This window comes from Lutra lutra, chromosome 11, assembly GCF_902655055.1.
Source record: "Lutra lutra chromosome 11, mLutLut1.2, whole genome shotgun sequence".
Lineage (NCBI taxonomy): Eukaryota > Metazoa > Chordata > Mammalia > Carnivora > Mustelidae > Lutra > Lutra lutra.
Genome location: NC_062288.1, coordinates 90,594,240 through 90,617,410, shown reverse-complemented (window position 1 = coordinate 90,617,410; position 23,171 = coordinate 90,594,240). Strand labels below are relative to the sequence as shown.

Here is a 23,171-nt window from a genome sequence, read left to right as displayed (position 1 = left end):
GTTACCAGTGGCTGTGGGGAGGAGAGGTGGGGAGTTATTTCATGGGTATAGAGTTTCAGGTTTGCAAGATGACAAAGTTCTGGAGATGTTTCACAACAATGTGATGCACTTCACAGTAGTGAGTTGTACACTTAAAAATGGCGAAGATAGTAAACTTTATGTTGTGTAGTTTACCACAATTAAAGAAAAATCCATGATACATGCACAATACGATGTGGAAAAACCAGGCAAATCATATTTGTTCTATTTACCTCCTGGGCTATTCTTTGGATCCCACGAGATTACATATTAAATAATTGTTGACATTATCATAAATACTAGTTATTACTGGCAAGGAAGGCATGTAATGCAAAACAGTGCTATTAGACTGAGCTCTAAAATCTAGGTGTGACCTTAGTAGTCCTCTGCCATAAGTTACTGGTTAATTTGGATCTCCCTAGAATCATGGATCAGAACGGAAGACTTGCAGGCGGAGGTGACAAGAAAAGATGGCTGAAACTAGGGCAGGCACCGAAAAAAATCTACTTATCCATTTCTTGAACTTGACTCTGGCTGCTGATTTCTGGAGATGAAATTACTCTTTGCCTCTTGAGTAAGAGCTGTAAGTACAGTAATATGTGTCCTTTCTTACACAGTTGTTCCAAGAAAGTTCGTAATGACAGCACTACCTTATGGCTTCAAATTGTGTGGTCTAACATGACAGGAATATTCCTAATTGTGACTTAAAATTACCAAATTAGCCCTGATGTGGTATAGTTAGGGTTGTTACTTATACTTTATAGGCCCTTTTCACATTATTATCTCATTTAATAGTCTCAATAACTAGGGAGTTAGCCGATTAGGTTAATCCTACCACCTGGGTGGCTCAGTCATTAAGCGGCTGCCTTCAGCTCATGTCATGATACCAAGGTCCTGGGATCAAGCCCTGCGTCGGGCTCCCTGCTCAGTGGGAAGCCTGCTTCTCCCTCTCCCACTCCGCATGCTTATGTTCCTTCTCTGTGTCTCTTTCTATCAAATACATAAATAAAATCTTTAAAAAAAATACTGCCATTTTACAAATTAGGAATCAATGTGTGAGAAAGAAAACAGTCTGGCCCAACTTTTGGTAGCAAGAAAGTGGTAGAGCCACGATTAGATTCTCGTGTTTCTCTACTAAGTATACTCTTCTTTCCATTGTACTATAATTCTATCAGGAGTTAAATATGGTTTGTCATAAAATAAAAAATCAACCAAATCAAGCATGTTAGCCTCTACTGCTCACTTCCTACACTGACGACTAGAGAGTTTGGGAGGATGTTTCCTACCTGTAAGTCTCTAGAATCTCTACAGTCTAGGACTGACTACCTTCCATGCTCCAGTGGAAGCAATGCTTCATCAGACGGCAGAGCTTATCAAACAGCAAGAAAATGGGTATGTTTTTTATAAGTTACAAATAAAATTGAAATTAGGGGTGCCTGGGTGGCTCAGCTGGTTAGATGTCTGACTCCTGATTTCTGCTCGGCTTATAATCTCAGGATTGTAAAATCGAGTCCCATGTTGGGCTCTGTCCTGGGCGTGAACCCCACTTAAGATGTTCTCTCTCTCTCTCTGCCCCTCTGCCCCCTCCCTCCTCTCTCCCTCTCTTAAAAAAATAACATAAAAAAAGAAAGGAGATCACCCTTAAAAAAAAAAAGAAATAAAACTGAAATTACGTTAAAGTTTTCTTTTGTGATTAAGGAGACTCCAGAGGGATTTTACTGTAGAATTGGGAACATGTTAAGACTAGAGACAAAACACTGTCCCAGGGGTCCTTATGTTAAAATTTTACTTCAGAACTGGCATTCTTAGTGTTTTTACATAAATCATATAAAGAGAGGAGAGAGGTCATTAACACCTACTGACCCTGAGCTCCTTTAATAAATTTACTATCTACTAGAATTATGACATTGATGATTGTCTTCAAAACACGTTGCTATTGACACAACTGCAGCAGAGCACTGCGTTGTCACTGGAGCAAAATTCATGTCGGCTTGATCCTCCTGGCCCTTTAGGAGAATTTAATGGTGTTCTCAAAAGTATACCTAGTTACAGACAGTCCTTAACTAAGAGACAAGGATGTAGCTTGCCAGCTGCCTAAGTATTTATTAACAAGCAGTGAGGTCATGCTTAACTAGCTCTGAACACAGGTAGCCCATCCCTAACACTTTGTCTAAGGAACAGATGAATTACCACTGTCTGGTATCATTTATTCCATGTAGAGAAGGGGTCAGTGTTTCTAGTGATGGAACAAGAAAAAGAGTAAGATAGAAAAGGAGTTCAAGACTGCATTGGTAATACTGATCTTATGCATACATCTCATGCTTTTTAAACACTGAAGTAGTTCTTTTTTTTTTTTTTTTCCAAGATTTTCATTTATTTATTTGAGAGAGAGAGCATGTGTGCACACAAGCACAGGGGTGGGGAGGCAGAGGGAGAGGGACAAGCAGACTCCCCCTTGAGTGGGGGACCAACTCAGGGCTTGATCCCAGGACCTTGAGATCATGACCCAAGCCAAAGGCAGACGCTTAACCAACAAAGCCACCCAGGCGCCCTCAAACACTGACGTAGTTCTGAGTATACCATGTCCTTTCCAACCTTTTCAAGCTGCAGGATGGAAAAACAAGTCTTGTGGATCACGATCAGCATTAAAACAAAACGAAACAGAAAACACCAGAGTGAACTGCATGGAGCAAGGGAAAGTGCCATGTCTTGACACGTTTGTTTTAGTGATAAGTCTCTATGCAGCTCTGTACTGGGTCATGATGTAAAATTTATTTCTTACTAAGACTTTAGGTTAGATGCTAAAATATTGTTCTAGGTTCTTGACAGTGTAAGATGAACTTTTTAAATTTTGTACTCAAACAAAGGTTAGAGGGTCCCTTGAAACTTGGATGTTGCCCTTTCAGAGTCTTGTAAGTTCACAGGTCTGTGATGGTAGAGAGACAATCTCTCTGCACTAGTTCAAGGTCTTTACATCTTCAGAAATGAGTTTGCTTTTCCTTTTCATCATGTTAGTGGACAGGCAGTGGACTGACAGAAGGCATCCACAGAGAAAGCTCTCTGAACTCCACTAGGTGTCGCTCAGCCTTCATTTTGGACAATGAAAAGGTCCATCATTAGGGACTGGTTCAGTTACTCGCGACACACCCATCCATGCGGGGGAATACGCTAACATTATTAAACTGTAAGCTTATATTCACTGGTCCAGAAGGGTAGCTATGATATAATGCAAGAAACAATTAAAAAATATATATTATAGTATACACACCATATACATGCTATATATATTTCTCTATTTTGAATATATACTCATAAAAAATATCTGGATAAAATGTTACTGGTAGTTATCTTTGGGTAGTGGGTGCTTATTTTTGTACTTCTATTTTCTGAATGTTTCATAATGAGTATCTTTTTTCCCCTATAATTAGAAAAAACTTTAATTACCATGTTAAAAATAGACCACAAAACAAATACCTGGTTTTGTGCTTTTATAAAGTCCTTGGTATAAACTGATTTTCTATACTTGCTAATTGACGTTGATTTTTTTTTTATTTGATGCTTTAGAGAAAACAATCTAATCACAAAAAACAGAACTATCAGATGCCTGAGTGGCTCAGTCACTGAAGTATCTGCCTTCAGCTCAGGTCATGATCCTAGGGTCCTGGGATTGAGCCCCACATTGGCTCCTTGCTCAGTGGGCAGCCTGCTTCTCCCTCTGCTACCGCTCCCCCTGCTTGTGCATGCATGCTCTCTCTCTGACAAGTAAGTAAAATCTTTAAAAAAAAAAAAGTCCTTTAGAAAAAAGAAAAATCAGGGGTGCTTGGGTGGCTCAGGTGTTAAGTGTCTGCTTTCGGCTCGGGTCATGATTCAGAGTCCCAGAATTGAGCCCTGCATGGGGCTCCCTGCTCAGAGGGAAGCCTGCTTCTCCCTCTCCCACCCCTCTGCTTCTGTTCCCTCTCCTGCAGTCTCTCTGTCAAATAAATAAATAAAATCTTAAAAAAAAATAAAAGAAAAAACAAATATCAAAGGAGGCAATAATTAAATCAAACGTAAGGAGATTTGGTCAAAACAGTAGCAAGAGCTTTGTGGACGTCACCTCCTCAGAAGTACCAGCATGCCCTCAGTACAAGGGTGACACTAATATGGAAATTTCTCCCAGGAGGTCTCTCCTCTCTCCTTGGCTTCCTTAGGCATATGTCTAGGTGAACATCAGATCTTTCACCACGAACACAGTTTGTTCGCAGTTAGGCTAGTAGGCACAAGGCTATTCTAAACAGAGGCTCCCACTCCCTTCTTTATAAAGTTCCTCGCTTTATAAGTATATACAGCAAACCAGGCATCTCTGCTTCCGTTGACATTCAACTTCAAACTGAAAGTAAACTAACCTATGTTGGCAGCTAAACAAAAATGAATGATATGGTGGGGGCTTGTTTCTCTCTCTCTCTTTTTTTTTCTGCCCAAAGATGGAAAAATTAAGGCCAGAGTCACATTTTAGAATTCTCAGTGCTACACCTGCTGCCATCCTTGCGATTTTTCTCTTCGAATTCCCAGGTCTCTGGATTTCCACACTATGGGCATGTTAATTATTAATGTGAATTTGGACTAGAGCTGGTTGGCAAGTTTGCTAATTGTTAACTTCTTTCTACTGAGAGATTTAAAAAAAAAAACATTACTTTTCTTAACAAAAAAATTTACTCAGACCCCCAAAACCTATTTTAAACTATCAAATAATAAGACAGTAATATTGTTAGGCAATATTAGTTGGATACTTTTCATGAACCGGACACCATTCTAGGGCCTTGAAATATTAAACTACTGCCCACTCCAGGCAAGCTTTGGGCTTGCTTTTGGACAACCATCAGGAATCACTCAGTTTCTAGATTTTTTATGAATTCTTAATAAACTCTTCCTGCTCTACTTAAAGGCCTACTCTCTCCGGCCAATCACAAGGAACATCTATAGGATTTGCATGTCCTCCTCCTTTTCAGTTTACTTAGGCATTTTCTGCACACGTTTTCTTATAGGGCTTGCCCTTGGATTAATGTGATTACCTTTCCACTCGAATTTTTATCTAGAGAAATTGTTTGGGGGGGCAATTAAATTTCCCCATTTTAGCTTGCTTAGAGGAGCAGAGCCCTAGTAGCTCTGCTGGCTTCTGAATGCCACAAAGGCTTTGGGGTAAGGAATATGTCCAGCTTCTACACAATTCCTGCTCATGGGCACTTTTCTTATTTGAATTGTTCAGAAAAACAGGGTCTACAGGCAAGACTGCTGCCAAAACAACCCCATGGGAATCCACGTTTCAGGGACCCACAACTTTTCCAGGACATCTGGCACAGCAGCCAGTGACATAACAGAGGTAGGAATTTGGCACCAATGGTTGGAGGGAGTGAATGTGTGGGAGAGGGGCACAAGGCATCATGTGGCCAGGCATCCATGGCTGGCTTCGGTAACTTGAGTCCTTCTACAGAACCGGCGGGGAGCGCTCAGTATTCAGTGTATCTAGAAGTAAGGATTTACCTGTGCATACTTGTCTGTCTGTCCTAAAATCAACTGTCCAGATATTCAACTTGATGGGTGGGGGTGAGGTGGGGAAGCGGAAGCTATGCCAGAGGGTTGTCCAAAGGGTATTAAAAGGAGTGCGGGTGCCCTGCCCTATTCCTTCCTCTTTGAGATTCCCAATGCAAATTAATATCAAGTGCCCTCGAAGTTCTGTGGTAAAGAGATCTAATTAACTTAGTTTAACCTAACATTTCCTGAGTATTTGGCCACAGGATAATCTCAGTTTTAAGCAACATTTATTTATAATCTTTAAATATATATATATTCTTGAAAATGGTACTGACAAGTGTCTCTTGGGAAAATGGCTGGACCATACAGAGAATCAATGACATTAGCCCCAGTCATAATGCTTTCTAATAAACCGATCTTACATGAGCATATTAGTCATGGAACAAAAACACGGATCCTAAGCATGATCTGCTTTGCTAAATAATGGGAAAAGCAGATTAAACCTTGTCTGAGCAATGACTGCTGGTCTTCTGTTAGTGATTGATAGCCTGACCTGCTGACTGAGTATCTCTGAGACAATGGTCAATGACTTCACAACAGAAATATGTTGCCCGTTTAGCACGTTTCTGTCTGGAGGCACAGGATAGGGAGGCTGATTATTGTTTTTTCCTCACATGAGAACACAGTCATTGTTAAGGAGCCTCTGTTTCTTACCTGAAACTATTCTCCGTGTGTTTAAGTTTGTGCGTCATGAATTCTCCATTCTGTGATTTCACTTCTGTAAATCCCTTCTTTCCATCCAAGAAGCTCTTCACTTCTTTGGGCTCTTTGTCCTTTTTAATCTTCTCATCTTTGATCTAACCAACAGTACACATCAGGAAGAAACATAATGATAAAAGTCCCATTAGGTTTTGGTTGGTATCACCAAATAAGACCCAGAATTATTAAGAAGCCAGGAAACTCAGAAGTAAAACAAACCACTGGAGAATGATGTGGTAGAGCTGGGGTCAGAGGAAATTCTTAGAGCATGAGCTATGGTCCTCCAGCCTCTGTGCAGAGACCTAGATCACACTTTTACGAAACCAAGATCATCCCTGATTTCACTGGGGTTTTAAGAGCAGTGGAGGTGTTACTGTTTGGAAACTATTATTTTCTGGGAATTCCATGTAAGAGTAGATCTTTGTAGTTCTCACTGAAAAGAGTGATCATTAGTGTGGCAGTGATGGGAGAATGGCCTGGTTGGTTGGACAGGTTTTTTTTTCTTGGATGAAGACTCTGTTTTAGAAAAGGACACAGATACGTGTTGAGGAGGGAAAAAGGAAACCTACCAGATCGGCCAAGCCAATTTTGGCATTTGGCAGAGGTAGCTCACCCTTGTACTTTAATCAAATGAGTAACTAGGGTCCTGAGGACTGAAGACATAATAACCCTACCTTAGGGGAGATGACACAGACCTGTGGGACCATGTTGGTAGTCCTCTAAACCACTACATTTCTAATGCAACAGGAAACCGAAGTGGTTTTGTGATTGTTGGGGAGACAGAGGAAGGTGATATATGGAAAGTGGGTGTTAGCTTTAATTTTTGTGAGTTTTGTGATACAAAGTCGTTACAGTAAATGAGACATTATTTCAAAACAAAGTGAATCTACATAGCTTGTTAGGGGGTTGAGATCACCTATATCAGCTCACCCATTCCTAAACCATGAGTGTGAAAACAGGAGAGGTTCATTATTGCTCTTTTTCATTATTGCTCTTTTCAAGACAACCAGGGACAAGACACTAATGTTCTGGAGCAAGCAACAGAGGAAGTGTAGGCAAAGAACTTGGGCCTTCAGGAGACGCCCAAGATGGCCTCCCCTTATCCGATCTCACCTTTTTCCAGCTATTCCTCTGATACCTCTGAACACTTACTCCTGAAGTGCAGGTCTTACTAAGCCAGTACTTTTATTTCTCTTCACTGATGACCCTTGAGTAGTTCTTTGCCTGACGGCCTTCTTTGGATGTTATCTGATTCAATTACCACAGATTGACTATTCACTACCATGTGGCCCTTAGTTAAGACTTCAATCTTCCTCCAAGGCTATCCCTTGGACATGCTGAAGAGGGCTGTTCCTCTGCCATTCTCTGTGAGAGCTTTGGCTGGAAGTTAGGAAAGCGGAGTGTTTGCTCCAGCGCTGTCAGCAGACTAGCTAAAATGAAGTCACCTAATTTCTTTGGGAGGTTGGCTCTACATACATTAAGAACAGAGGTTGGACCAGAGGATTCCTTCCTCATCCTTTATCCTGTCATTTCCCTCTTGGCTCCTGATTTGTTGTGAAAGGCTCGAGAGGAGAGAGGGAAGCTCTGGGCTGTCCTGTAGCTTGACTGCAGCTCCCTGGTGGCGGTTCTTGCCCCACAGAAAGTCTGTGTTCTCCGGGCGGGCAGGAGCAGGCATTGTCTGTTCTCGTCCTGACCTTCATTGCTGGATACTGTCCCAGACACCAGGGACTGGAGTTTATATCCTGGTTAAGAAGTATCTGGGGATGCAAATTTGGGTCCCGTTTCAGGAATCCACAAAACACATTCTGAGTCAAATCTCATGGTTTTAGGAGCACTGTGCAAAGAGCAATTACCTTTAACTCATTTCTCCTATTTTGGGGTCAGAGATATTTCCAATCTCCCAAAATGCATTATCTGACTTATTGACCAAAAATGTGCATAAAGTAGATTTGTAAAACAATACATGTCTAAGAGAAGAAAAATCCCCCTCCCCCCCTTTTCCAGCTCTGCCTTTATTGGCAAAGTCTATGAGGGATGGATTCTCTTTGGAAGACTTTCTCAGAAAAATTCCCAATGATGGGGCGCCTGGGTGGCTCAGTGAGTTAAAGCCTCTGCCTTGGGCTTAGGTCCTGGTCTCAGGGTCCTGGGATCGAGCCCCGCATTGGGCTCTCTGCTCAGCGGGGAGCCTGCTTCCTCCTCTCTCTCTGCCTGCCTCTCTGCCTACTTGTGAACTCTGTCAAATGAATTTAAAAAAATCTATTAAAAAATTCCCAATGAAATAATGATTTGAGTTTGCAAATAGTTTTCTCTTTCTGGGAAACAAATAAATAAATAAATAAATTCATTCCAATGTGCCTTTAAATCTTAAGGAGCATAGTGGAATAGATTCAATAGATTCAACCTAAACTCATGAAATTCTGAAGGAAAAGCATTTGATCTGCTAGGTCAGAATGTTACCATGAAGAAAATCTGTGTCGATGGGTTCATAAGTATCCTGAAGAGTCAACGTGCTTCACATTCAGATAATATTAGCATATGAGAGGCCCTGGTCAAATGAGACATTTGGATAAAACTCTGGATATTTGGGATATCCAATGGGCTAACAACACATGGGTGGATGGGAATTCAAGTGACGTGTCCTGGTGCCGGAGAGACCCTCAAAAGGTCAAGTGCACAAGTCAAAAAGACTGAGCTGTCAGTCTCTGCAGAATGATGTTTTACATCATTTGCTTTCAGGAGAGTCACAAGAACTGATGCAAGTTACATTCCACATTAGGTCTGACACATTTCTGTCAGACTCAGAAGGCTCACTTCCTTTTCTGGGTCCAATGTCTGCCACATTGATAGTCTTTGCTACTGCAAGTTTGGTCTGTGAACAACACGGACCTCAGTGGTAAGCTCGGACTCCACCCCAGACCCACTGAGTCAGATTTTGCATTTTGTAAGATTCCAGGTGATTTAGAAGCATGGCCATGTTTGGGAAACTTTGGTACATGATATGAATATCAGTTTGAGTATTATATGATGACTCTGCATCGGGACACAAGTTTTTCTGTTAGAGGCCAGGAAGAAAAAAAAACCAACCAAACAAACAAAAAACCCAATTCGGGGGTTAAGAATGAAAAAGAGGCATTTTATAATTGGGGAGGAGAAAAAGAAAGCTAAGTTTCAAGGATGGTGATGTTCTGTGTTCCATCGCCACAAACAGTTAAAACTGCAGGGCTGCTGGGGAGAAAGACAGTTTTTTACCCGAGAATTTGGAGTGACTTCTGAAAATGTTTTCTCTAAGAAGTCTCACGTGATGTTTGTGTTTACCTGTGGCTGACTGATCCTGCTTAGCTCCTTGAAATTTTTTTTTGGTTGTTTTTTTTAACAAAAAAGGGGGGAAAAAGGAAGAAGGTGTTGAAATGGCTAAATCATGTAAAATATGATTCAAAGTTGTTTACATAAAGTAGCCACACACCTAGCTGGAGGAGGGAAATCTAGTCATCCAACTAGTAATTTATGTAAGCAATGTTAAAGCAGGGATGCCAGATTTTTTCCTTCCTTCCTTTCTTTTTTTTGAGCCTGGATTGAGTGGCTAATCTGGCCTGTGTAAAAAAGGGGCCAAAAGTTTGGGATTCTAGAATGGGGTGTAGAGCAAACTGGGAAAGGGGCAGGTCTGAGATGGTTATACCACTGACACTGTTGGGATGGGGTGGGATGCCCTCTGAAAAAAGGCAGAAGGATGATTTGGCTGACCCATCATGAGCCCTTTCTTGCTCAGGGGCACAATACATAGACATAGAATGTTTGTGTCATTAAAAACAAATCACATCTTAGGGAAATCAATTACATTTTAAATACGGAATACAAACAGTGCTCTTTCAGTTTCTCCTCCCCCACTGAGTTAGGACCTCATGCGCTCTTCCTTCTGTAAAGCTATCCACCATGAAACACCAGCTTTATCCAAGAGCCTAAGTGGGACATTTTTGTTTGAGTTTAGGTCCCAGTAACTTTCATTTTTTTGCAGATGAATCTGTAGGTGTTTTTCCGCTATGAAATGAGAACAGTGCTTCCCAAAAATATTCAACCATTTCCTTAGCTGCCTCATTTGAACCAAATTCAGCTTTCTAGTTCTCAGCCTCTATGATTCCACCTTCCTTTAAATGGGTGGTGTCTGCATTCAGTATTTACTCCCAAACCCCCTCAAGTTCCATTAGAAACAGGAAGGTATGTACATCTTAACCAAAATAAACAGAACATGATCTAGGGGTTCTTAACTTTTTTTTTTCTGTGAGTCTTATGAAAAAGCATTTAAGAAAATAACCATCCCCCTGCTGAACCTGGTTTACCTAATTTCCTAACTACGGATTTTTCTGTTTCTTAATATGTGCCACAATGGGCAGACAAGTGCAGAAGTCAATCTGAGCTGATACTCAACAGCTCTGATTCAGTCCCATGTGCAAAGTAATCCAAATCTCCCTACCTTCGATAATTTAGTTTTACCACATTTAAGCACTTTGAACTTATGAGATACTGCTACAATTTTTAGGATTACTTGGGGCTGACACGAGGCCAGGCTGTCTGATGTGGCATTTTGATCACGTGGGGCGTGATGACATTCTCTGGATAGCGGCCCTGCCCCCACTGACTTGCTCACTTACCTACAAACACCCAGGCACCAGCTCCTGTGTGTGCCTCAGAAATGCAATGCAGAACATTTTGCCAAACTTTTCTTTTGAAAATCAAATACCATCTTCAGTTCATCGAATTTTCTACTGAGATGGGGTGGGTAGTGTTTTTCCTTTGGAAAGTTAGATCATTAATCAAAGCCAGTTGAAAATACTCCACAAGTGAAATGCAACTAGGATAGTTCAAGGAGAAAAAAAGAGCACTTAGAAGAGCAGAAAGCGGGAAAAATGGATCCGATCAGTGTTTTTCAAGATTTCTGTGACCCACAGCCAGAAGGACAATTTCTGTCACGATGTAGTACTGCTCACGATATCTGATATCTTCTATTTATTTGGTTTCGTGTCTTAAAATGTCATTGACATATTTAACTACTTTTGAGATGCTTTAAGTTGATTTCACCATTCAGTGAATCATGAAGGTCAAGTCATGGCTTGAAAAACACTGGATTAGAGGTTACAATTTTGAGATCAGCAGACCTGACAAGTCATGGAATACTCTCTCTGTTGCTTTATGTTTAGGTTACTTCTCAGTAATATTTACCTCTTTTTTGAAGGTAGGCTTGTCTTCTTGGGATTTTTCTCTTTTAACTTGTGCTTTGGCCCCCTTTTCTTCTTCCTTTTTATTTTCAAGAGCGGCAAGGTCACTTGTTTAAAAGAAGCCCTTTCTAGCTTACAAGAGTGAGAGGGTGCTCAGGTCACTTTGCATGTGGCTCAGGACTTTGCTAACTCAGTGCTCACATAGCCCTGGGTGCCAGTGATTTTGAACAGCAATGTGGGATAGTTTCTTTCCACCAAAACTGTTTCTCACGTGCCTGCCATTGTGCTCCCTGAAACCTGGCGTGATGTGGTGGTCCTTTGTGCATGTTTGCAAACCTTGTTTGTGGTTTGGTGCATTCTGTACCCAAATGTAGCTGTGCTCATGAGCCCCATTTAACAAGCAAGAGTGAACGACAACTTCAGCACAATGCAGACTCAGTGATAAGAGTTCTCTCTGCAAATGAGAATATACAAGCATCTTTCTTTCTCTCCTTTTTTTGTGGGGGAAGGGATACAGGCAGTGGTTAGCTAGAATGCTTTTAATGCAGGCTTGCAGACAGAAAAAAAAGTCTTTCACAGCTTGCAAACACCTCCTCCCTCCATTTCCACCCTTCTCAGGCTACATGAATTTATTTATGGCATCCCAATGACAAAAGCAGCAAAATGCATGCTCTTAGTTACCAGTTAGTTTTAAAATGATGCCACCCCAGATGAATGGCTTCTGCAAGTCTGCATTAAGCTCAGGTCTACATGATGGCAAATCATGGTTCTGACATACTTAATGAAAGGTCCAAACTGGCTTCTTTCCCTCCTTTATTACCAGGTGATTTCAAGGGGGTTATTTTTGCTTTCTTAAGATGCAATTTCTGACCATGATTCTTTATGTCATTTTCCCACCCCACCTTTTATAATTTTTAATTAAATGCCAAACATATGGATAAGGGGAGGAGTTACGGTCCTCTTGCCTCATGTAGACCTATGGCTAGAGGTAAATTGTTAAAAGGAAAGAATTGAGATTCAGGAGCAGAATTATAAGTCAACACAGCACTGCCACGCTTATCATCTTTGGGTTAATTCATTTTTCTGGTATTCATAACAAGCAAGCACAGAGCAATTAATCTCTCTCTGGCTGTCCTAGTAAATTGGGTTGATTGAATATTTAGCCATCGACTGACTGCTTCATGCTTGCATATTGCTATGGCCGGACAAAATGAACAGCTTGCCAACTGAGCAAGCATGTGGGGTTGCAGGAATGTGCCTCGGCCCCAAGTCTGATGTGCATTACATTTCTCCAAAGTCACAGGCATCACACGTTTGGTGCAAAATGTTTACTGTACCTGTTTCTTTTGCACAGCTGTCTGAAGTTTATCTTCTTGTACTTTCTTTTCATTTACCCATTTCCCTTCCATTTTCTCCTCTACCTTTTCCCCTTTGTGCTTTTTCTCTTGCATTTCACTTCTGTTCTCTTCTAGCTGCCGGAGCTTCTGCTCTTCTATCTTAGCTTTCTCCTCTTCCTCTGCCTTTGCCCGCTGCCTCTCCTCCGCTGCTCTTCTCTCTCGCTCAGCCCTCTCCCTCTCAGCCGCCTCCCTCTTTTCTCTCTCTTGCGCAGCTGCTCTCTCTTCTGCTTCCAGTCTTGCTTGCTCCTCTGCTACTCTCTGCTCTTGCTCAGCTTTAATTCTGTCTCTTTCTTCTGCTTCCATCCTGGCCCTGTCTGCCTCAGCTTGCTCCCTCCCTTCTGTCTCCAGGCTGCCATTGTGGGCGGCCTCGTCTGCACCCCGTTCCCGCTCCTCCTCTGTTCTAGGCTCTTCTGCACTGAGCTGCCCCGTTTCCAATGGCGGGACCGCTGTTTCTGTTGTTCCGCTTTGTACGGTCACCTCTACCTGATTTTCTTCCCGGCTCCCTTGCTTTGGCTTCTCTTCCTCATCTTCCTCCTTTTCTTTTTCTTCCTGCTTTTTCTCCTCAGCGTCCCTCCAGTCGTTCTTCTGATAGGACTTGGTGACGATTTCCGTCTCCTCTATCTCGTATCTTTCCTGGCGACGCTCACTCTTTTCTTCCTTCTCAGCGGCCTCGCTGTCGGCCGCGTCGTTCTGCATCCTCCTGCTGGGCAGCGACAGGCCCGCGTCCGTGACCGTGGGGTCGAACTCCTTCTGCCGCTCCAGGGCTTCCTGCAAGCGTTTCTGGCGTCTTTCCTCCCGCCGAGCCAGACGCTCCAGGAGCGCAGCCTCGTCGTCGCCCTCCAGCTGCGTGTGTGCGGTGCTTGTCTTGACCTCCTCGTCGGCCACACTGGACAACAGAAACGACACCAAAGACAGCCTGCTGATTAATGGGTCAGCGGGATCCGCGCGGCCTGATGCGTGCCAGGGCGAGGCTCACGGTCCCGTGTGTACCAAGGGGACGCCCCCACCCCCGATACCCATTTTTCTGGTGGCGCTGGCCTGCCTAGTGGTCAGTAGACCGTGCACGCAGGCCTCTGCCCTGGGCCTTTCTCCCGCCACGGGCATCCACTCTACCTGCCGGAAGTGCTTTCGGAATCCGGGCAGCCGTCAGACAAAATGGAGGAGGCTCAGTGTATAAATACCTCGGCTCCCCTTGCCTTTTGCGGTGGATAACTGGGGTGCCTGCCCCACCCTAGATCTCAGAGTCTCCCGGTGGAGGTAAGCTCTGGAGCCCATGAAACCTTTATTTGGTTGCTCTCCCTTCCTCGGTTCACTGTCCCACACTGTGACTGGTGTCTCTTGGGATCGGTTCCCAAATGAATGACTTGGGCTTAAATCTTTTTTGTTCCAGAAACTGCTTCTTGGGCAACTCAAACTAAGACAAGGACGAAACTGAGAAATGAGTTCCTCTAGTATCATACAGTATTTTCACCTGTCGCCAAGTCACCTAGAAATCCTGAGCTGGATCTGTGGGGTGCAAGGCATGTGGAAAGGAAGCAAGTGTACATCATAGAGGGGTGATGCCGTACTTATGCCAGTGACCCCCGTGGTCCAGGCGTCTAACCATCCATCGCAAGTCACGCCCCCCCCCCTCCCGCAGTCCCAGGGAAGTCACAGCCAGTCAAGGAGTCTATTTCTGACCCTTCCTTCTTTCTTGCATCTAGGTGGAGCCCTGTGTCCAGTAATTCCCAGTCGAGTGTGAGCAGAAGTGATGTGTCTAGACCAAGACAACTCCGAAGCAGAAGTGCATTCTTCACCATCTCTATCTCTGTTAAGTAGATCAGAAAACTTTAAAGCCCAGGAGTTGACAGAGTCACAAGAGGAAGGAAAGTAGGTGACCAGTTCTGTTTACTACTCAAAAATACCACACTAGACTCATTTGTGTTACTGTACCAAATTATTAAAATTTGGGGCTCGTTGTTACACCAGCTGACGTTACCCTAATGCACACACCGCCTTCACTCTTTGTCAAGATTTCCATGAATAGTGGGTCTTTTGCCCTTCTCTGTGGTAGACAAAGAATAGTTAAATTTGATGTTTATTCAAAAAGAAAAGCAAAATATCTAAAAACCAAACTGTACCAAACCTATCACCTTACTCACTATTATAGCTCAAAGCCAGAGTATTTGGTCTCCACTGGCATGAAACAACCAGTCTGTGATACCAGAAACTGTGACCAGAGTTGGAAGAATGGTATTATAAAGTTTAGAAACTCCATCAAATTTCATAGTTCATACTGAACTGGGCCCTTTTGAAGTTCGAGATCACTTAATTTTGGAAAAACACATCTCACATTTAACAATAAGAAATGGCAGAGTAAAGGCTAGATGTTAAGCTTCCTTGGCTTTAACTCTTGCTGTAGGACACTGTCTCCCTGAATTAGACAAGTAATTATTAAATTTCCCTAAAAATACAAATAGTTTAGAATTTAAGGGGAAACATCTACACGTAAGGAATCTGGATCAACTGAATACAAATAATTTTTAGAAGGTACCACAAATTCCAAAGCGTTAGCCAGATGAAAGTACTCTTGAGTAAAGAAACCAACAGATAGGGCCATCTTGGTGGCGCAGTTGGTTAAGTGTCCGACTCTTGATTTTGCCCCAGGTCATGATCTCAGGGTTGTTAACAAAGAGCCCTACTTTGGGTTTCCTGCTGAATGTGGAGCCTGCTTCTGATTCCCTCCCTCTGCAACCTTCTCCCCCCACTGTTCACATGTGCACGTACTCTCTCTCTCAAAGGATTAAAAACCAGATTCTATTGGATCTTTCTTTGCCTATTTACAATCACAACGATTATCAGTAGAGTTGAGTACCACTTAGGGTCATTCAGCCCCATGAAGGACACTTCTTGTGGGTAATTAATATGTTAGAGATAAATTACATGTTCTCAGATCTGAATATGCTTTATTGAAGGAGAACCTGGGGCTCAGTTGGTTAAATATCTGCCTTCCTTTCAGTCATGATCCCAGGGTCCTGGGATCAAGTCCGGAGTCAGACTCCATGCTCAGCAGGGAATCTGCTTCTCTCTCTCCCTCTGCTCCCCTTGATCTCATGCACTCTTTCTCTCTCAAATAAATAAAGCCTTTAAAAAAAAAGAATATGCTTTACTGAAAAAGAATGTGTGAACCAATCAACAGCATGAAATAATTACTATTAATAAATGTGAAAAAAGAAGAGAAACCACGTAGAAGCAAGATTTTATAAAGCAAGAATACTACTAGTAACTTTTAAGCCACTGTTAATAACCAGATTCAGGAAAGGCCTCAGAATGCCATTTCAAAACTTTCTTTCCCTTCCTGTTCAACTCTAGAATAAAAAAGATAGTGAATGATTATGCAGACCTCTTCCCTAAGGCTTTGATAACATCTTCCTGATAATGGTTAAAATTAGGGGCTTATTATGTGCAAGGCACCATGGGTTTCATATGTAGTATAACTCATTTAAATTTAACAACATTCCTAAGAGAGAGGTACAATTTTCATTTCCATTTAACTGAAGAAACACAGTTAGGGAAAGGCCAAATTTGAATTCAGAGACAGTAGTGAACCCTAGAGAACATACCCACAACCTTTTTGCCATACCACCAAAACAAGGTCTCTATGTCTCTACCTAACCAATAGGTTTCTTTATTGAATTCATCAGGTCAGACAGAATCTTCAAGACTTTTAGAAACCTGTGTACCCACTCATACTTAGGTTAAAGAGGCCAGAACTGTTTTCCTTCAATTTTTTCTTGTTGGATTGACTTAAAGGAACTATCAACAATGCCCTCCCAACACACACAAAATTAAATAGGCTAAAACCAAAACCATACACAGAAGCTTCTGTTGTAGCTTCACATTTATTTAGCCCATAATTATAAACAAAAATTATTTTTTTCTCCAACCCCACCCCCAAATATTCTCATCTTTTTTATACCTTGGGGCATTAAGTGACATATGTGTGAGCTTATAAAAGCCCATTTTGAAGAAGTTGAACCGATTAGGAGTTTTCAACTGTCCTGATCACTACCAAAGCCTGTATAGGAAAAAATGTGCTAGTAAACTCATAAGCTTGTTTGAATAAATACATTACATTAAGCAGGATTCTGCACCTTGCTGAATATTGTAGTGATCAGAGAATACTGACTGAGGCTGTAGATCAGGAAAAATAAGACATCTGCCATTTACATCTACTTTAAAAATTCAAATATTATTTGCTACTGGGAGGCATAGAGGACCTATTAAGCTAATAAATCTTCAGTTCAAAACAGACGACAACACCCTAAAGAATGAATGTAAATAGTTTTCCTTACTTAAAGATGTAACCCATCATAGTTAGTAAATAAAAAGATTACTAGACTGTAAAATAAAATAAAATAAAATAAAGCACTTCAAGTGGGATGTGTGCAGGGGATGGCAGAGGGGAAGAGAAGAAAGTAGTGGTGTCTGAATTTCTTTTCTTTTTTTTTTTTAAAGATTTTATTTATTTATTTGATAGAGATCACAAGTAGTCAGAGAGGCAGGCAGAGAGAGAGGAGGAAGCAGGCTCCCCGCTGAGCAGAGAGCCCGATGCGGGGCTCAATCCCAGGACCCTGGGATCATGACCTGAGCCGAAGGCAAAGGCTTTAACCCACTGAGCCACCCAGGCGCCCCTGGTGTCTAAATTTCTAAATCAGTTTGACTGTCTTATCTGATTAGGGACCTACAATGACCACAAAAATGACTGAATAAGTTAGAAAAAGAGTTGAGCCGGGCTGAGAAGGGAATGCTTTGCCCAGCACATTCCATTCATCAGACAGGCTAAGAAGTAACTTAGAAGTTCTCCATTCTGGGAAGGACAGTACCTGTTCTGGGCATTCACCTCCACCTGGTCAGTCACCTGCCCCAAGGATTCTTCCTCCTGCTTCTGCCGCAGCCTCTCCTGCCGGGCGCGGCGGCGCCGTTCACGGGCGGCCTCTTCCTCGTCGTCATCGTTCCTCTGGTAGGCGATCCTGCAACGTCACAAAGACAACCTCTTGAGCATGCCAGACGCCAACCGTCTTCACCAGGATCTTTGCCAGATCAGCTCTGAGTCCTTTCCTGACCTCAACCACTGACTGAACCAGAGTTCTAAATGGATCGTTCCATTCTATAGAGACGTGATCTGCATAGTTTGCAAACTTCCGAGCATCTGAAAAGCACGAGTCTAATAGCTACACAGGACAATTTCCAGTGATCAAATAATAGCTTAACCTAAAAAAAAAAATACACAAAAGCAGGCTGTGCAGAGACTGTGGGTAAGCAAATTTAAATATCTTTACTAAACTACTTATTAGCATGTTAGGATTTAGAGGCAAAAATCTGAAGCACTGAATCAAAAAATAATCAAAACACTCGCTTAAAAGATTCAGCATGTTGTATAGAAAAGAATCAAGTTACCAAGCCAGGATTTTGGCATTAGTAAACCCAAATTGCTAATTAAAATGGAGAGTAGGATACCCTCTTTGCTTGGATTTTATTTTTTCCTTTCAGTTCCTGATCACTGGAGAGGGAAGGTGTTACTGACAACTGATAGGAGGGTTTCCAAGTCAGTGTGGCTCCCTGAAAGGCCCCCTTTTTTGCTCTAAAACCCATGTGTTAGGATTCTACCCCAACAGGTTGGGCCCATCGTGATAGCCCCCAGGTGTATGCGTAGATAGAAACCCAAGAGCTGAGGCACGTAGGGGAAGCACAGAGGGCGCTCTCTATACACATAGATGGTATCGGGCTTTTGTAGTTTGTCTGAAGCAAATACCTATTTAGGAAAATTATACAATCACCATCACTGCATTACGTACATTCCCATTAATATTATTCTCAAATCAAGAATTGGAACTGGGGATTGCCTGGGTGGCTCAGTGGGTTAAGCCGCTGCCTTCGGTTCAGGTCATGATCTCAGGGTCCTGGGATCGAGTTCCACATCGGGCTCTCTGCTTAGTGGGGAGCCTGCTTCCCCTTCTCTCTCTCTGCCTGCTTGTGATCTCTCTCTCTCTGTCAAATAAATAAATAAAATATAAAAAAAGAAAAAGAACTGGAACTGGGGAACTACAGATGTCTAAACTCAAGATAAAGTGATCTGCATGGTTACCCTGGCTACTTGTGAAGGAGGAACACATCTGAGATACAGAGTCCCAAGGAAGCAGGGCTAGGCTGGCCCGATGGGGCCATGGGTTGGGATGGAGCCACAATGCACAGTGGGCGGCTTGTCTTCTTATATTACTTACACATCTACAAATAGATATCCAGATATATAAACATTTCATGCTTATAATTCTTACATAATGACAAACCTAAAATAATTTCCAAATGAAAGAAAATGAAACAGCAGAACCATGTAATTTGTACCAACAATATGAACCTACTATAACTGATGATGGTTTGCTTATGTTAGATTACAGATGAGACATCTTTAGGCTTAGATCCGACACTTTATTTCGTCTGTGTCTATCTTTTGACTTCAAGAATACGAACACTATGAATGTTTTTCACCTATAAAAAACAAGACTAACAGTTCCAAAGTTTGGTTGGTTTGTTCTTTGTTGCTTCAGAAAATCTGACTTCATACTTACTAAAATCTGCTAGTGTGCAATACTCAAGTGTCAATATAAGTAACTAAAATGTCATAGTAATTCTGTGAAACTGACGGTTTATTTCTACAGATCTGGAGAGAAAGGCGGTGTGATCTCGTTGGAGGAGGACTAGGTTATGACTCAGTAAACCTCGTTTCTAGAAATGCTCTCTTACTAGCTGGCAGCCCAGCCCTTTAACCTGAGTTAAAGTCCCTTGCCTGTAACTGTGTGACAATCAAATGAAATCCCGGATATGTTATGGTATGGCGTTTCACAGTGCAATATTCTGTTGTTATTAGCAAAGTTCACTTGAAAAGCTGCTTTGTGAGGAAAGATGAGTTCAATTTTAGACGTGTTGAATTTGAGGTGACAGCATGACATGAATCGAATGTTCCTTTCTAATTCAATCACACTGTAGTCTGCAATCAAAAGCCCTTCCCAGTGGTTTGGCTTTAGTCTTCAGATTCTTGGCCTAATGTTCTTTTGGCTTATTTCTCAGTAGATAGCTTTAACCACAGCAGGGAGAATGAGCCCTTCATGACTGCTTCCCAAGCTAATCAAACAGAAAGGTTTAATTCATTCTTCTATATCTCTGGATCAGCCGTGAGGTCTTGGCTACTACTTGGGGGCCTTTCTTTTCCAAAACAAGCAAGAGACCTAAAAGCTCCATCTGGGATATCCTATGCTAAAAACAACTCCCCCTGCCTTCCCCTAAATGGAATCTCACATGAAACCCTCAAATTCCCACTATACTTCAAAGATTTGAGATATTAACTGCCCTCCACATCCCACCTACCCAACTACATCTGCCATCTCTCTAGGCCAGGTCATACTCAACCCTTCTTCATCTTGGATTTCTCCTCGGAGGGGTGGGCTGACAACCAGACCACTCACTCTTCTGTCTCTCCTAACTCTTCTTGTTTGGTATTCTCCATTGGTAGCTCCTTGCCTAGGCTACGCAGTTATTAGAGCTATATTTTTAAGGATCTTTTATTACTACCAATAAAGAAACATATTAAAGTTGTTTTCAAAGTTCAAAATAAACAGGGAGCCAAAATACTTTCATGGTATTTTGAATCACAACATGCCCAGTTGCTGGCTCAGTCACATACCACTTGACTTTATAAGTGAAATTCCGTTCCTGCCAAATGACTTGATATGTGTGGAAATTCTTCGACTCTGAGACTTCCTCCATGAGCCTCAGTGGCTGCTCAGCTTTTGGGCCTCACCCACAGCAGCTCACCCTTCATGCTACTCCCACAGGTTTATTACTTTTCGTTCAAAATGGAGAGCAACTCAACTGTTTAATTTTTTTTTTATTCTAAAAGTAACATACATTTCTTATTTGCTTAAACCAGACACTACCAGATGTGTAAAAGAGAAAGTGAGAATCAGCTCCCTAATCATACCACTCAGATATGGACACAACTAACATCTGATATATTTTACCACACATTTGTTTTGCATGCATGGATACTTTTGTTTTTAACAAAGTGGGACCATGTTATACATATCATTTCATAAACAGTTTCTTTATTTATGACTGTTTTTTTAACACATTTGCAAAATCTAATTTTCCTCAGCAACACAGTATTCTGTGTATAGAACCACATAGCAATTATATGGATGTACTATTCTGTAACCTATTTTATGTAGATGGACAGTTAGGATTTTTCCAACTTTATGTTCTTATAAATGAGGCTGCAAAGGACATCATTATAGATATGCTTTTATATCATATAGATATGCTATTTATCTTGGAAAAATTCTTAGAAGTTAGCATTTCTGAGTTTAAGAGTATCTTCATCTAAAAGGCTTCTTTCTTTTTAAAAAAGATTTTATTTATTTATTTGACAGAGAGAGACACAGCAAGAGAGGGAACACAAGCAGGCGGAGTGGGAGAGGGAGAGGGAGAGGGAGAGGGAGGCTTCCTGCTGAGCAGGGAACACAATGTGGGGCTCGATCCCAGGACCCTGGGACCATGACCTGAGCCAAAGGCAGATGCTTAACAACTGAGCCACCCAGGTGCCCCTAAAAGGCTTCTGATACATGTTGGCAAATTGCCCTTCAGAAAGGTATACAACACCAGCAACATAATGAGTGCTAATTTCACTCCAAGCAGAATTTGTCCAAAGGACAGGTGAGTATGCAGCATCTTTAATATACCAAATGTTAGCATAACCTCTACTTGGAACTCAGTTAAAAACAAAATGTTAACGTTTCTAATCTTCTGCACACTGGACTTAAACATATTTGAAATGCTGCTGACCAGTAACAATCATACCTAACGCCCACTGGCTTATAATAAAAGTATCCAATCCCTTTGTTCCTTCTGTGAACCTTCAGCAGATGCCAGCTGAAAGCAGCCCAGTGGTATTCCACTACTGGTCCCAGATGACCTGGGGCAGTGTGGGACCCAAAATTCCTCGGAATCATCTGAGAATGGTTACACTATGTTTACTAGAGATTTAACCATTTTACTATGATCTGTTCTTCTAAGAAACTGGTAACTCACTAATGATAGGTAAGGCACCTCTATTAAATATCAGTATTGATTGGCCAGAATCCATGGTTTTCCCACCGCTGCTGAGTGTAAGCAGGTTTATTATGGAGTATTATGCTTTGTTTCTGCTAACCACCTTCACTCGTCTCTTGAAGAATACCTGGTGAAAGACATGATTGATCTCACTACAGGAAGGCCAGTACTGCTGGTAGCATCAAACATTCGGAAGGAAGAGCATGTGTGTGTGTGTGTGTGTGTGTGTGTGTGAGAGAGAGAGAGAGAGAGAGAGAGAGAGAGAAAGTGTTAAAAAGTCTCAAAAGTCCATAAAAATTACATGATGTTATTTGATTTTGTCAGTGGTATGAAAAAAGGAGAGAGGACTGGCTTGTCTTTCATTCCCAGAACCAGCAGTTTAAAGGTTCTGGTGTTATAAGAAAAAACAGAGCTATGCAATGGGAAAACTTTCTTGGAATGCTGTGGCTTTCACACCAAAGACGTTTTAAGTTTTTACCATCAGAGCCCCACAGCCTCAGTATATTCAAGTAACAAGATAATCATGTTACATGCTGTGCCGTTTAGACAGAAAGTTCAAATAAATAAAAGTACTGCAGACATGGCAAATAAGAAAGTCGCTGAGGAATCAGTGTCTACATTTGGACGGGCTGGGGTCTGCTAGAAGGGAGAAAGGCGAAGGGGCGAGGCTTCTGTAGTAAGACATTGGAGCAAGGCGCTAGTCATCTTGCCTCAGTATTTCCCTCACCCCATCTTCCCCATCAAATATTTCTCAAGACTTGCACAACACTGGCAAAATTCTTCTAATTTCACCTAGAGTATAGGCTGTTTCATTTTGTTTGTACCCTGTGTTCCCCACAGTCTGAAGAGTATTGCCCTACTGCCTTTCATTTTGTCTTTTTTTTTTCCATTTTGCTGCTTTCTGATTTGAGACTACAGTAGATCCTTAAAATTTTTAAGCAAAAATGCTGGCAATGTATTTTATTAACCAAACAAGATCTCTTATCGGGAAGTCGGGTTTAAAAATAGGATAAAGAAAAACAAGAACCGTTTTTATGAAGCTGATGTTACTGCGTGTTTAGGAGCACTGAAGACCTACAGAAAATGAAAAAGAAGGGTGGTTGAGTCTATAATGAGTTTGAATTTACTTATT

The 23,171-nt window shown here is 41.8% G+C and overlaps 1 protein-coding gene across 1 annotated transcript in view; it reads right to left on the bottom strand.

Moving 5' to 3' along the window:
- The window catches only part of CALD1 (caldesmon 1), a 184,311-nt gene that overhangs the window by 21,965 nt on the left and 139,175 nt on the right, over window positions 1-23,171 (bottom strand). Inside the window, 4 exon segments of the mRNA XM_047694157.1 lie at window positions 6,244-6,386; window positions 11,503-11,577; window positions 12,836-13,781; window positions 17,761-17,907. Of these exon segments, the coding sequence (XP_047550113.1) occupies window positions 6,244-6,386; window positions 11,503-11,577; window positions 12,836-13,781; window positions 17,761-17,907 (1,311 nt within the window).